Source organism: Euprymna scolopes, chromosome 35 (genome assembly GCF_053919585.1).
Source record: "Euprymna scolopes isolate OS-2025 chromosome 35, ASM5391958v1, whole genome shotgun sequence".
NCBI lineage: Eukaryota > Metazoa > Mollusca > Cephalopoda > Sepiida > Sepiolidae > Euprymna > Euprymna scolopes.
Window position 1 is genome coordinate 25111222 of NC_136516.1, and position 15585 is coordinate 25126806.

The window sequence follows — 15585 nt, forward strand, 5'->3', positions numbered from 1 at the left end:
GTTACACTCCTGAGGTTCAATTCTCAGTGTGACTACAATTGCAAATTATTTATGATTTTCACCCAATCATGGCTGATAAAATGGGAGCATGCTACTCCTGTTGATTAAATAAAAGATTCCATTCAAAATTCTCAAGTTCTACATAAAATATTCTTCAGTTCAACAGAAAGAGTCCCGACTTCAACAAGATACACGTGAGGAAAGTCGGAGATTACATCGACCGAAACGTTGTACAAATAACACTCAAGACGAGAACAGTAGTCCAAAGAACCCAAATCCAATCCTTGTTTAAAAAGTGAATGTAATAGGAGGCTGTACTACAATGGTTGCAGTTAGATGAGTTTTCTGTTTTTGTTTTGTTCATTTTAATCAGTCATTATTTTGCAACTTAATATGAAAGTGGGAATCAAACATTTTTAGTGGGCAAAAATAACACTCAGGATAAGAACAGTAGTCTGAAGAATTTGAATGATTAAATTCAACAAAAATATTTTTTATTGGATATTTGAAAGATGTAAAAGAAAAAAAGTTTAAAATTTTATTCATTATTATTTCGAATTTTTCTGATCTACCCTGTTTATATTCATGATCGTGGCCTTAAGTCTTGCAGAAAAAGGAAAGATTCCAGACAAAACCTTTCGAATTTTGTTTGGCCATTTCATTTTTATTCTTTCCGATTGAGTTCTTAGTCATAATAAACATGTTGTTAAACAACAAGTAGAACGTCTGCCTTTTTTTTTTTTTAATAACCAAAGTCGAGGAGTGCATCAAAGTTAATGCAAAATAGTTGATGACGACTTATATATTGAGGAGGAATAGTCAATGGAGTAGAGGAGGTAATTTTTGAGTGAAAACCCCCCACCCTCGGAGTTAGGAATTCACCGAATACAAGGGGTGTATCTAAGGACTGACATCAGTTACAACGGCTGTCCGTGGGGGGAGGCTCGGTTGCAAGTCTAATGTAACAAAATTCGGTTGATCAAATGATTTAGCAGCTGTGACGGGTATAGAAAAGTAAAATATATTTTCTTAAAAGATAAAAAAAATGTCTTCTTTACTTAATGTTCAGTTATTTCTTTCAGCTAGCAGACTCATTTTTTCTCTCCCTCGAACTAGATAACATTTTCCCAAAATGCTTCTGACCAGCAGCGCCAATATCACAGTTTTGTGGATCTGAAATTTGCAACATATGTGCAGAGAAACTAATCAGAACGAATGCGATACTCAAGTCGTCCAGGCTCTCCAGCCTTCCCCCTCTCCCTCAAGTTGAAACGACTTAAGACAATAACTCTGTCACATATATTTCTCAATGAAAACTTAACTCTGCGACTATTGTTTGCAAATCCATACATCTGTCGTGGAAGCTACCCAGCATTACATTACATTTCCAACGTTTTTTTTTTAATTTTTATTTTATGCCATTTTCACCCCAAACAAGGCACAGTGCCACTTTGATGTAGGGGGGTAAAATTTGGGACAGCAGCAGAATATTATGTAGGAAGTCGAGCAGCAACATGTCTATTCACATTACACTTGAACTTCTGCATATCAGTACAGTTGGGAAACATGAACCCGGAAGGGAGTTCCAGAGTCTAGCAGTTCTGGGGAAGAAAATATTAGAGCAGAAGGCCTTCTTACATCTAGGGATCTCTACTGTGTAGGGGTGGGATTTTTCTGATTGAGTTTGTTGCTTTTCATCTAGGGATCTCCACTGTGTAGAACTCTTTGGTGATACGAAGGGTTTTAGCTTAATATGAAAATAAATCAGTAGACCCTCTCAAATCAAATCTAAAAGGTTAGGTCCATGAACTTTCATTTTCCTACAAGGTACAAGGCCAAGGGCAGGGATATGATACACGTCGGATAAAACGTTAGCAGGCATTGTTTTCTTCCACGTTCCAAGGTGGATTGTTTTCATCTTTGTTTTGCTCTTGGAGCCATTCCAAAAGTGGAGCGTAATAAGTATTAATTGATCGAGTTGAAATAGATAGGCTCCCTGTTAAGATTTCCAAAGACTCTGGCCAAGGAAGACTGGATCCAAGTTGCATGAACGACCTAAAAGACAAACAAAGAAATTAGTGATTCCGATATAATTACCGATTCTGTCCTAAATTCTTCATTCTGATACAATTAACGATTCCGATTTCTAAATATAGGATTGTTTTTTAGAGGAGTCAACACAAAAACCATGGATAATATACATAAAACGTAGAAATATACTTATGGAGATGATTGATAGATTGTAGATTCACTCGTAATTTAAAATCAATAAGTATTTATCATTTCATCATTATTCCGAACAATGAAAATTTAAGTTTTATCCGAAAACAGTGTACTAAAAATTATAGTAAACGTAGTATTATATTTAGGAAATAATGGAAAAAAAAGAAAACAATCGATTTGTTTTAGGTTAAAATGATAGTAACCATGTTTTCTAATGTCCAGCGTGTTCGTTTATTTATGAAGCTGTGTATTCCGAAATAAGCGATTTTGTGACTCACATCCAATGAGAATACCTGGAACTGATTGAGGGAGATTATTTTTGTAACTGGAAAAGGAAAGGTAATGGTTTGTTTATGAGTTTATTGGCCTGTTACGAAGGTAAACAGAGCGATATATATATATATATATATATATATATATATATATATATATATATATATATATATATATATATGGGAAAAAATTATTATGGGGGTAATATAATAGGGATAAAAGAGAGAAGGGACAGAAACAAAAACAATAAAAGCTAAAAAAATATACAAAATAATATATAAGAATATGAAATAAGATCACTGTTTTTTAATTTATAAATATATAAAAAATTAAAAAAAGAAAAAATTTTAATTTATAAAAATATAAAAAATTAAATAAGAATTTTTTTTTAATTTATAAAAATATTAAAAAATTAAATAAATTTTTTTGGGATTTATAAAAATATTAAAATATCGAAAAACTTTTAAAAAATTTAAACTTCAAAAGTTATAACAATTTTATTGTAAAATTTTTAAATTAAAAATTAAAAAAAAAATTTAATTAAAAAATTTTTGTAAGGTTTAAAATTTTTTTAGTACTTTTCTAAAAGCACAAGCAAGGGAAATTAAGTTCTAATTATATCGATTAGACGAGTATAACTAGTACACAGTCAGATAGTATTCAACGATTGATATATGAAAGTGTGTGTTGAAATTGTGTGCGTGGAACCCTTAGATTTAACCAAGTTTATATAATAACTCTCAATAAAAAAGAGTATGATATACTTTCATTTATACAGGGTGTCTCAATATCTATCTATCTATCTATATATATATCTATCTATTATTATACAGGGTGTCTCAATAAAATGTATACAATCTTTAAATGACCATAAAACCAACATTTATTATAAGAAAGAAAAGTTCCATACATCAAAATACTGTGAACAAATATAGAAACCAGCTAATTATCGAAAATGTTCAAATTATTGGCCATTGTGGTCCATGAACAGCTGGCAACACTCACTGATTGAATCGAAAACGTTCCTAATCAGTTCAATTGGTATGTTGACACATCTTCTTTCAATGGTTGCTTTCAACTCATTCGTAGTAGCTCGTTTTGTTATGTGAACCCTCTGTTTAACATACCCTCACCCCAACCCAAAAAATCCAGGGGGGGCTCAAATCCGGTGAGCGTAGACAGTACTCGATACTTCCTCTTTGTCCTAACTGTTTTGCAGGTGACTTTCAAGATATGCTCTTACGTTATGATGATAATGGGGAAGTGCTCCATCCTGCTGGAAGTGCCATTCTTTATTTCTAAACGTGTCATAGCTTATTCATGTAGCAAGTTGAGATAATTTAAAGAGTGCATACATTTTACTGATGAGGTCATTGGTTTCTTTTATAACTAACCAAAACATTGTCATGTCCATGTAAAATATTAATGTCATAAAAATAAATATTAATAATAATTTTTTTTAAACTAAAGACACATCTGTTTCTAACTTACGTTCTTATCAATGTAGGAAATGATAATTACTGCCAGTTGGGGGATTCAGACCCAATCGTCAAGTCACCCTTGTGTTGTGTAGCAGGGGTACATATTTAAAGATGACGGGAGTTCATATTGGGAGAGACACATATAACGGTTTCGTATAATACAGGGACTCAGAACAGATGACGATGATAATGAGGGAGACATTTATCACAGACTGGGGTGATTCTTGTTAACATATATTGTTGTGTCTGCACAAATAATTAACAAGAACATGGAAAGTAAAGGTATAACAATAACATATTAGGAAAAAAAGTTATATACATATTTACATGTCTTCAGATATACTTCAGTTGGAGATATTCCGGTAGGTGGCGTGTTGCATGTCTTACTGGAGGTAACATAGGCGTCTTGCCTATTTGACGGTCGTTGCCGAAATCCCCCGGTATTAGTGATTGATACCTTTATATATCTCACTCACCCGCCTATGTTAATTAGTGGGCGTCTCCACAGCACATATAGAGGAGGGAAGTTACATTATTGATGATGGAGGAGGCGCATTACTTGTAAGGGTTGTACAAAGTTCATTACAAGATGATGATAAAAACACATTTACCTTTTTGGTTGTAAAGAATGACGACACGAGACAACAGTTACAAACGTAGTTGCTTTTTTATTCTTCAATCCAGCGGTGAATGATGATGTCAGGAATTCAAACTTTAATCTACATGGTCTATTTTCCTCCCTTCGCTTCTAAGGGGCGCCCCCCCCTCTCGATTTCTCCTAACTGACTTTCTCTCATCAACTTCCTAATTCGAACCCACAGATCCCTATATTGAGAAATCTCCTTTGTTTATGACGTCAGAAATGTGTTTACCAACGTGACTACTTTCACGTGGATTTACATATGTCTATCCAAACACACTTTTGACAAACAAAGAATCCTCAATCTAATTGTTTGATATCTAACCTACTTTTACACAATGTTTTTTTATTACCCCGCATTGTCCATTATTTTAACTGACATATTCAATATCTACATTTCTAAAAGAATGGACAATCGACTCTTTTTCCGACATAAACAATATTTAACTATTTCTAATAAAATTAACAATGGACTTAATTTTCTAACACTCCATTATCTATTATCTTTAACGACAGGGTTCGATTCTAGCCTTTTCCTAATATCATTTTCACTTATCTAGTATGTCTTCTTACTTACATGAGAAGGGGACAACCCTTTCATATAACACTTGACTCCATAGGCTGGTATTTAACCTCTAGTCTACCAGAAATTAGCACAAGAATTAAGGAAAATTAAGTTCTATTAATATTGACAAGATTAGTATAAACAGTAAACAGTCAGATAGTATTCAACGACTGGTGTAGAAATGTGTGTGTGTGTGTGTGTGTAAGTGGGTGAGTGGAAATTACTTGCATAGATTAGAGAACTTACCTATCCTCGAATAAAAATAAGCAAAATGGCACAGTATTCAGGTTCAATTTTACAAGGACAAAATGCAAAATTTCGCATGTTAAATAAATGCGTGTGAAAAAAGACAATAACTTACAGCAACTTCTCTCCTGCTTCTTTTGAATTAAAAATGTCACAGTGATGCAAGGGGCCGAACTCCCCAGCCGCCAGACACAGAGCCTCGTGAATTTGATATTGCACAATGGCACCAAAAAAATACCTGTGAAATAAAAGAAACACATTTGAAATGGACAATGAAACTTGACCCACTGTGACGTCATTTTATACAAATATGTACAGGAGTCGAGTTAGGCAGAGGGTGTGAAAAAGTAATGGAGAATAATTGAAGTAGTTTTCTTATGGCAGCCCTCCCATGAAACTTGTGAAGCTCCTGGCAAAGTTTTTGTTGAAACGGGATTATTCAAATGATTGCTAAGCCTTGCTGTAATTCTGGTTTTGTGCTCTTTCTCCAAAATCTTTACATACGAGATGTCTTCAATAAGTTTCCAGACGTTTTAGATAGTACACAAATGAAGATCTAGTTCCCTTCAAAGTTATCTCCTCCAACTGCAATACACTTGTTGTACTGTTCCAACAGAACAACATAAACGAATGCACGACGATCGGTGAAAAAACAAAACATGATTTAAGACTTTTTAAACAGTTGAAATTTAATAACAGATTAATAAGTACAGAATAAAACCATACAATTGTCGCTCTAAAGAAAATAACACTACAGCTTTATTTAAAAGCTTTTATAGAAAAAATTAACAGGTAACTTGATTATGTAGTAGAGCTGACATCTATTCAATGTAGCCGCCTTCAGCTTCAATCACCGCCTTGATACAGGTTTAAATCTGAGAGTATATCTTTTCCACAAGCACCGACAGGAGCCTGGCGAATACTCGGTGGATGGCGGTGATCAGGCTGACTTTGGTATTGTGAGAGGTCATGTTGGTGACGTTCTTGATGTATGACCAAACGAAGTAGTCCAGCAGATTCAGGCGGAAGAGAAGGGGGGCAGTGAGAGAAATGTACAAAGTCGTAGCACTCCTTCTGAAGCCAAGCCTGGGTCTTTTTGGACTTGTAGGCTGACGCCGAGTCCTGCTGCCACACCCAGGGTCTGTCAGCGGCCACCTTATTGAACCAGAGGATCACCACACTCTTCAGCACATCCAGGTACACTTTGGTGTTGATTTTCCAGCCGACTTTGAAGATGTGAGATGGCATAATGTGGCCCTCGCTTAGAACCAAACCAAATACCATAAGCGTGGGTCGTCCAATGCATTGAGCTGTGCCCTCAAGCTTTGAACTATCCGGATTTGCATTTTGAGGGTGCTGGCAATGGTTCTGTTATCATAACTGGGATCGGTAGAGGGCATGAGTTGTATAGCGGCGCATCTCCGATCTCACTTGTTGAACATTGTATCACTTTCAGACATGATAGAGGACTCCTATCGCTCTTGGGATTTGTACACAACTGACCAACTAGTAGATGGTCTACAAAAAAAAAAAAAAAAAAAAAAAACGGTTTGGAATCATGTTGTCTTTTCTAGGGCGACAATTTTATCGTTCCACCTTGTAAATGATGTTTCAGTATCAGTATGTTGGTCTCCCTCCTTGGCTTTTTAGTAATGAACAAGATGTAGTATCTGTTCTGATAGTACACTTTATCTTTTCCATTATTGGTCAGTGAATGGGAATCCTTATAGGCTGAGGCAATTGTAATTATTTTTCCTAATCTAGAATACCCCCGCTTGATTTTCACCACATTAAAAAATCAACCATATATCTTACTCTTCCCTCGTGGAGAAGCCGGTAAATAGGGATTTATCTAAGAAATTTTAAACTCAAAGTGAATGTCATACACGTTGATATTTACCTGATATATGGTATATTTACAGCGACGTGATATTTTGAACCGGGATCAAAATCAAACTCTGAACGACTCACTGGAGGGTGGATACCTTGAAAATGGTGCCTTTGGATCAAAAGAAAAAGACTGTTAGTAATATCACTGTAAAACTAGAATGGGACACACATTTTACAGGTAACAAAATTTAGAAAGAAATTTAGCGTATATAATTAGGAAACTATTCGGTGAAAATCATTTATTTGAAAACAATATCACCAGTGCTTAAGGCCAGACGATTTTTAGAAGATTTGAAAATTTTACAATTTGATAACGAGGTCTTACCTCGAAATATATTATGGATGAGTGTATAAAAGTTGAAACTGAATCGTGTAAGATTTACTACAAGAAATCATTTCGTTTTTTTTTGTATTCTTTGTCAATATCAGCATATTTCCCCGTTTGCACCATGTTTGCCTTCTCTGATCTCTTGACATATTACACACAAGTAAACCACATCACCTATTTTCCCTTTCTAGAGTAGAGCACTGACATTAAATAATGCATTAAGTAATGCCACTTCCTGTTTACTTAGCGTAATGCAAAGTTCTTTGTTTAATGAATTGAGCACTTCAAAAATGGCAATCGATGTTTATAAAAAAGTATTGGAGTTAGCATTTCCGAGCATCGATCCCATAGTCATGAGTTCTACCTACTAAGCTATCAACTAGATGGTTGTGATTTCAATTCCTGGCTTAGGATTGATGCTAGTCTAGGGACACTGAGAACTGTGATACAGTGAAATAGTAGTATCTGTTTCATCTTTTCCGTCCTTGATCAGTGAATGGGAATTCTTACAGACTGGGGCAATTTTAAGTTTTTCTCATAATCTAGAATATCCCTTCTTAGGAGCTTAATTTTCACCACATTGAAAACTCATCTGGTGTGGATGACTATATAAGCTCCACCATCTTTCTTGCGTAGAACACTGTTGTTAAAGGATGTTACCTGTTACTTATTTAGTGTCATGCAAATTTCTTTGTAAATAAGCAAATTGAGCACTTTAAGCGTAGCAGTCAATGTGGCACAATGAAGAAGCTCCCTTTTTGGGAAGATGGGGCTTCTGTTATATATTCACTGTGGCCGGTCATCCAATGTGCTTTTCAATCTATATACTTTCTAAAGAAAATCAACTTTTTTCACTGCATACGATAATAAAAGCGAAATAAAACACACCTCGCTGAGTTATAAAATATTTTGTTTTTATTTTCTATTTCAGTATGATAGGCGCGTGGAGGGGATGTGGTTGCTTGGCAGTGGAAAAAATGTCAGTTTTCCTTGCTTTGCAACTCTCCTCTCTCTTCTTCCTTCGTCGTTGTTTGCTGCCTCTATTTTATTGGCACAGATGACGTCAGAACATTCCACTACACATTGTCTTTTAATGTCGGTCAGTCCCACAGATCTAGTCTCCAGGTATTCTATCCCCCCTACCCATTTTGACTTATTTGACGTAATTCCCGGAGCATTTGGATCCACGATCTGCCCGACTTTCCTTTGACGTCATCTTTGAAAGCCCAGAGACAGCCGACCGTCCTCTTTGCCACCTGCAATTCCACCCCCTCTGTAACACTTCTGCATTAATTAACCTTGTGCACAACTAGTTCTGTACTTGTGAGGAAGCCTGTGCGTGTCATGTAGGTGATGTATGATTTAAAAAATATCAGATTATATCAACCAGGTTTTAGTGACAGTTTTTATGAAATTCGGTTGTGTCTAAAAAAAAATATTCGACTTGTTTTGTTTTTAAAATGTTATCTATGTATTCCTCTTTCTCTCTCACTCTTGCTTTTTTCCTTCTTTCACTCGCTTTCTCTCGCTCTTTTCATTAAAAGAGAGTTAAATTGTAATGTAAAATACAGGTGAAGCGTCGGACTCCGTCGAAAGCAGACGGATATAAGTTTGGCTGTGTTATCGGGTTAGTTAAATATGTTCATTTGTTAAATAACAATAATAGTTTTATAAAAATGTTCATGTTCTTTATTTATACAAGCATTCTTCTATGCCATAGCAACATCTTTCGCTGACGACACACGAATCATAAAAAAATCTCCATAGCACATGACTCAACAAAATTATAAAATGGGATAATCACAGCAACATGGCTCTAAATGGAGACAAATTTGAACAAGATGGAGATAATGTAGACGTAATGCATAAATATAAAAGCGAAAATGTATGTATGTGTGTGTGTTCGGTTTTTCTGTATGTCTACAAAAGGCTTTTTTCAGAGAAGCGGTCGGTCGCTTCACAACTTTTTAAAACTTTTTATATAACATATAAATCATAATATCTCACAGTTAACAACGAAGCTCGCCTGTCTATTTAATTTGCTCGATTTCGGGAAGATAAATATTCAACATTTGTCGCTCGCCGCATGTGGGTTAGTCTTTTTCCTATAACATCTTGGGAAAATACTATCCCGCAGTCAAATTTGACCCCATTAACTCATTAAAACGGGCACCTGCCAAATCCAAGTAATTAAATAAATTCAAACGTGTTTCAGTTAGCATCTCGCGGTGGGGCAATTGTAAACGTCGCGCGTTTTTTTTTTTTTTTTTTTTTTTTTTTCACACTTTAATTTACAACTTTGCCTCAACGGTTCGGGTTCGATCGTCATACTTAATTTTTTTTAAACCCCCCCCCCACGTAGTTTCCACACACACCTCCAAACACACGGGCAACGCCGGGTACCCCTCGCTAGTGTATATAGATTTCGCAAAAGCTTTCAACAAAGTAGACATCGGTATACTCTTGCATAAAATTCGCTCGCTCGGAATTTGTGGAAAACTCGTGACATGGATACACAGCATCCTCTCGGGACACGAAAAGTTAACCATTCGAAGAGAGCTTATCAGAGGCAAGTGCCACAAGGCTCAGTATTAGATCCTCTATTGTTTCTTATAATGGTTAGAGACCTGGAACACACCATAGCAACATCTTTCACTGACGACACACGAATCATGAAAAAGATCTCCACATCACATGACTCAAGGCTTTTACAAGAAGACCTCCACAAAATTATAAAATGAGCTAATGACAACAACACGGCTCTAAACAGAGACAAATTTGAACAACTCCAATATGGTAATAAAAATCATCTCAAGGAAACATCTGGATACTGATGAGGCCAACAAGAAACAATATCAAATGAAGTAGTAAAGGATCTAGGTGTTTGTATTAGGAACGCTGCTACCTTCACACAAAATATTGAGCACACCACAGCGGTCGCAAGACAACTAACAGGATGGAGATGGATGAAGACGTTCAGGAGTAGGAATAGTGAGTGCATGTTCACACTATGGAAATCCTTTGTCCTCCCAAAGCAGGAATACTGCTGTCAGCTGTGACCTCCACAAAAAGTAACCGAAATCTGCAAAATGGAAGCACCCCAGAGAACATTCACAAGCAGCATATGTGGAGTAGACCAAATGAATTACTGGGAAAGGCTGGAGGATCTACAACTGTATTCACTACAACGCCGAAGAGAACGACGAATTATCATCTATGCATGAAAAATCATGGAAGGAAGGGTCCCAAACACAGCAATGGTAGAAAGAACACCACCAGCGGTGAGAAGATCAAGTCTCTCACCCACCACAGTTACACCTACAGTGTCACAAGAATATTTCACTGTATTCCAGCCGCAATAAGAAATATAAGAAGTGTGCCCCCCCCCCCCCGCCGACACTTTCATGAAATATTTAGACATCTGGTTGGCAAAGACACTTGACCAGCCACCAACACCAGGCTACTTTAGTCTCAACCTCAGTAGACAGGACCTCTGTAGGAAGTGGGCAGCCTGGGTGAAGTGGAGCTTGAGCTCAGCTGTGTCAATAACAAACGGAATAACACAAAGAAAAACATTATATCTGCAGCACAGCATTCTTTTCAGACTACGTCCCTTATGTCTGCCCGTAACAACGCCATGAAGATTCGATGACCGGACTCATGCCAGCCGGTTATAGCCGACGCCATATCAACCCATTGATGTTTCTGTTATCCATGTGCCTATCGTTTGAGATCGTTTATTCCCCTGGGGAGTTGGTTGCCATTACGAAGACGTAATATCAGCTCAAGAAACGTCCCCTTGACAAACCAAATAACTCTTCCCGGAGAACGATCATGTTACAATATAAAGACGTTGTAGATATCATTTACGAACGCCGATCCCATAGATCGGGAATAGAACTGCAGACTATCAACTAGATGGTTGTAGGTTCGATTCCTGGCTTCGGATGAATGTTAATCTAGCTGTTATTATTTAATGTTATTATTCTATATGTACGATATACTATACGTTTATATTCCTTTATCCACCTTATTTAATGTGATAAAGTGTCAATTTCTTTTGAGTGGAAACTTATTATATATAAATTTTAAGCATATTCTTTGAAAATCTTTTTTTTGCATAGGCATCACCACTTATCAAGGCCAAGAGGTCACTCGACGATAAGGGTTAAAGAGTGTACAGTAGAAATTGGACAATATAGTAATTGTTAGTAATGGAAATTCGGTAAATTTGTTAACTTATATGGAACGGCTCATCAATAACTTGTTTACGTTAGACTTGAAGACAAATATATTGCAGTCAGCTGGAAAGCAGGAAAATGGAAAACAATTCCATAGGTGCGCAGTTCTAAGAAAGAAGCTTTGTTCGTGGAATCTACGTTTAGGTTTAGGCACAAATAAAGACTGAGGGAAATTAGTGAGTGTTTTCTGCTAGACAGTTGTTTATTGTGAAAGTTTGGCGATGGGGGACTAAAGATTGGAGCTCAGTCGAGCACTTGCCATGAAAATAACGATAAAGCAGAGAGAAACTCGCACCACCTCTTCTGGGTGAAAGAGGTTGCAGGGAAGAGAAAACGGGATTCCCTACAAGGCCACAAAGTCTATTTTATTCTAAAAAAATTAATAACAAATTTAGTAAATTTAAAACCCAAAATTTAATTGATTTTTTATATTAACTGCAAATTTAAAATTCAAATTATAATTTACTTCAAATTAAAAAATTAGAATCAATTCCAATATCAAAATTAAATTTTTATTTAAAAATTTATATTAAAATTATATTTAAAATTATATTTAAAAATTTATATTAAAATTTATATTAAAAATATTTATATAAAAATTATATTAAAAAATTTTTACTAAAATTATATTTAAAAATTTAAATTAAAATTATATTTACAAATTTATATTAAAATCATATTTACAAATTTATATTAAAATTATATTTAAAAATTTATATTAAAATATATTTAAAAATTTATATTATAATTATATTTAAAAATTTATATTAAAATTATATTTTAAATTTATATACAAATTATATTTAAAATTTATATTACAATTATATTTAAAAATTCATATTAAAATTATTTAAAAATTTATATTAAAATTATATTTAAAACTTTATATAAAATTTATATTTAAAACTTTATATCAATATTATATTTAAAAATTTATGTTAAATTTATATTTAAAATTTATATTAAAATTATATTAAGAAATTTATATTATATTATATTTAAAATTTTATATTATAATTATATTTAAAAATTTATATTAAAATCATATTTAAAATTTATATTAAAATTATATTTAAAATTTAAATAAAAATTATATTTAAAAATTTATATTAAAATTATATTTAAAATTTATATTAAAACTGTATTTTAAAATTTAAATTAAAATTATATTAATAATTAATATTAAAATTATATTTAAAAATTTATATGAAAATTATATTTTATAATTTATATTAAAATTATATTTAAAACTTTATATGAATATTATATTTGAAAATTTATATTAAAATTATATTCAAAATTTATATTAAAATTATATTCAAAAATTTATATTTAAATTATATTTAAAAATTTATATTAAAATTATATTTAAAATTTATATAAAAATTATATTTAAAAATTTATCTTAACATTATATTTAAAACTTTATATTAAAATTATATTTAAAAATTTATATTTACATTATATTTAAAACTTTATATTAAAATTATATTCAAAATTTATAAATATATTTAAAAATTTATATTAAAATTATATTCAAAAATTTATATTAAAATTATATTCAAAATTTATATTAAAATTATATTCAAATTTTATATTAATTTATATTAGAAATTCATATTAAAATTATATTTTAAAATTTATATTAAAATTATATTTTAAAATTTATATTTAAATTATATTTAAAAATTTATATTAAAATTATATTTAAAAATTTATATTAAAATTATATTTAAAAATTTATGTTAAAATTATATTCAAAATTTATATTAAAATTATTTTAAAAATTGATATTAAAATTATATTTAAAATTTATATTAAAATTATATTTAAAATTTATATTTAAACTATATTCAAAATTTATATTAATATTATATTTATAAATTTATATTTAAATTATATTTAAACAATTTATATTAAAATTAATGTGGGTACTGGTCTCCCGCTTTATGGTTTTTTTAAATCAGAGACTTGCTTCTCCTAGAAAGGTTGCCTTCACCACAGCTTACGGGAGCCCTCTCCACCCCAATACACATATACACACACACAAATATACACGGTGCTAGTTGGCCGTTGACCCAGAAAAAGAGTTCATTCGCCCTTATATATATATATATATATATATATATATATATATATATATATATATATATATATATATATATATATATACTAGCAAAGATACCCGTGCTTCGCACGGAGCTTTGTTGCGCACTCGGGTACCAAAATCTGTGGGCACCTTTCCAGTAAGTTGATGTTGTAAGAGCAACGATTGCATAAGGTGATTAACATTTTAACTACCTCTTGTAGTGACTGAAATTCAATCAGGAACTTCACAAAACATTTTCATCAAAAAGGAAGGTTACTTGATGTTACATAGTAAATTTTTCATTGAAGTAATTTTCAACTCTTGCTTAAATTTTATCTTGCACATTCAATACTAAAAACTTACCACAATCAGATCATGTCAGTTTTTCCTCATATCCATTTCTCGAACTTTTCACTGAAGAGCCTCAGGGTAAACTACATTTCTGCTGCTTTGATTTGGAGCCAGAATGTAGAGTTTTTCTGAACTTCCTGTCCGGCTGATGGAGACGTAGAACATACCGTGACTGAAGCAGTCTGATGTCAAGTCTACGCCAATGGTGTTAAATGTCTGACCTTGACTTTTGTTTATGCTCATTGCAAAACACACCTTCACAGGAAATTGGAGTCTCCGGAATTTAAATGGAAGTTCTGAGTCCGATGGAACTAAGGGGATCCTTGGCAGTAGAACGGTTTCGCCTTTGTAGGGACCACAGGAAATGGTGGCCTCAAGTACATTGGTGTGCAATCTGGTGATAACACATCTGGTTCCGTTTTTTGTTTTTGGCGGTTCCAAGGATCGAAGAATCATGATTGGCGATCCAATTTTGAGATTTAAAATGTGTGGAGGCATTCCAGATATCTCCAAAGAGTTTAAAAACTCCACAGGGTAGTGAACAGCTTCATATTCATTAGTAGCCGAATCAACTGACTTGTATTGCTTTGTGTCTCCTGGAAATTCATCCATTATTGAATTGTTCAAATGATTCACATTGCTGTTTAATGGCGAAATAATAGACCTCTCAGCAAGCCAATCCGGTGATTTTCCATTGTTTTGCAGGTCTGGGTACACTTTGTCTTTCAGTTGCTTCTGATTACCGACACATTTACCAAGCGCAGTTGGAATCTTAATTGTGTCAGGTGAAGAAGTGATAGGAAACTGACCATTACCGATTTGGAGAAGCAATTTTGAGAAGTCTGCTGCAGCTGTGTTATCAGAGATATAGGCTCTCATATTAGTAGTCAGTCTCTTCACTATAACGTGCCTCCAGAGATAGGATTGTTTCAAACTTGCATTGACAATGTTAGCCCTTGTGCCCTTTTTAACCACTGGGAGGATTTGACGGAAATCACCGCAAAATAAGGTTGGAATGCCACCCATGGGATTCTTGTTTCCTGTGATGTCTTGCAGTGTTCGGTAAATTGCTTCATAAGCACTCTTGTGCGTCATTGGGGCTTCGTCTACAATGATTGCAGAGGTGTCTCTAATTACATTTGCCAAGGCTGAGTTACCAGTAATTTTGCAAACTGGCTGATCCATTCGATGAGTATCCAAGGGTACTTTAAAAGTGCTGTGAAGAGTGCGGCCACCTTGTAGTAGAGTAGCAGCAATG

The 15585-nt window shown here is 33.5% G+C and overlaps 1 protein-coding gene across 2 annotated transcripts in view; it reads right to left on the bottom strand.

The window, feature by feature from the left end:
* Positions 1–450: 450 nt before the first annotated feature.
* LOC145259738 (angiotensin-converting enzyme-like) overlaps positions 451–15585 on the bottom strand; it is a 69805-nt gene continuing 54670 nt past the window's right edge. For both annotated transcript variants that reach the window (XM_080117438.1, XM_080117437.1), the window contains exons 10-12: positions 7329–7427; positions 5544–5666; positions 451–2055 (exon numbers count right to left, since the gene is read on the bottom strand). In XM_080117438.1, the coding sequence (XP_079973564.1) occupies positions 1872–2055; positions 5544–5666; positions 7329–7427 (406 nt within the window). In that variant the 3' untranslated portion in view covers positions 451–1871. The remainder of the gene's footprint in view (positions 2056–5543; positions 5667–7328; positions 7428–15585) is intronic.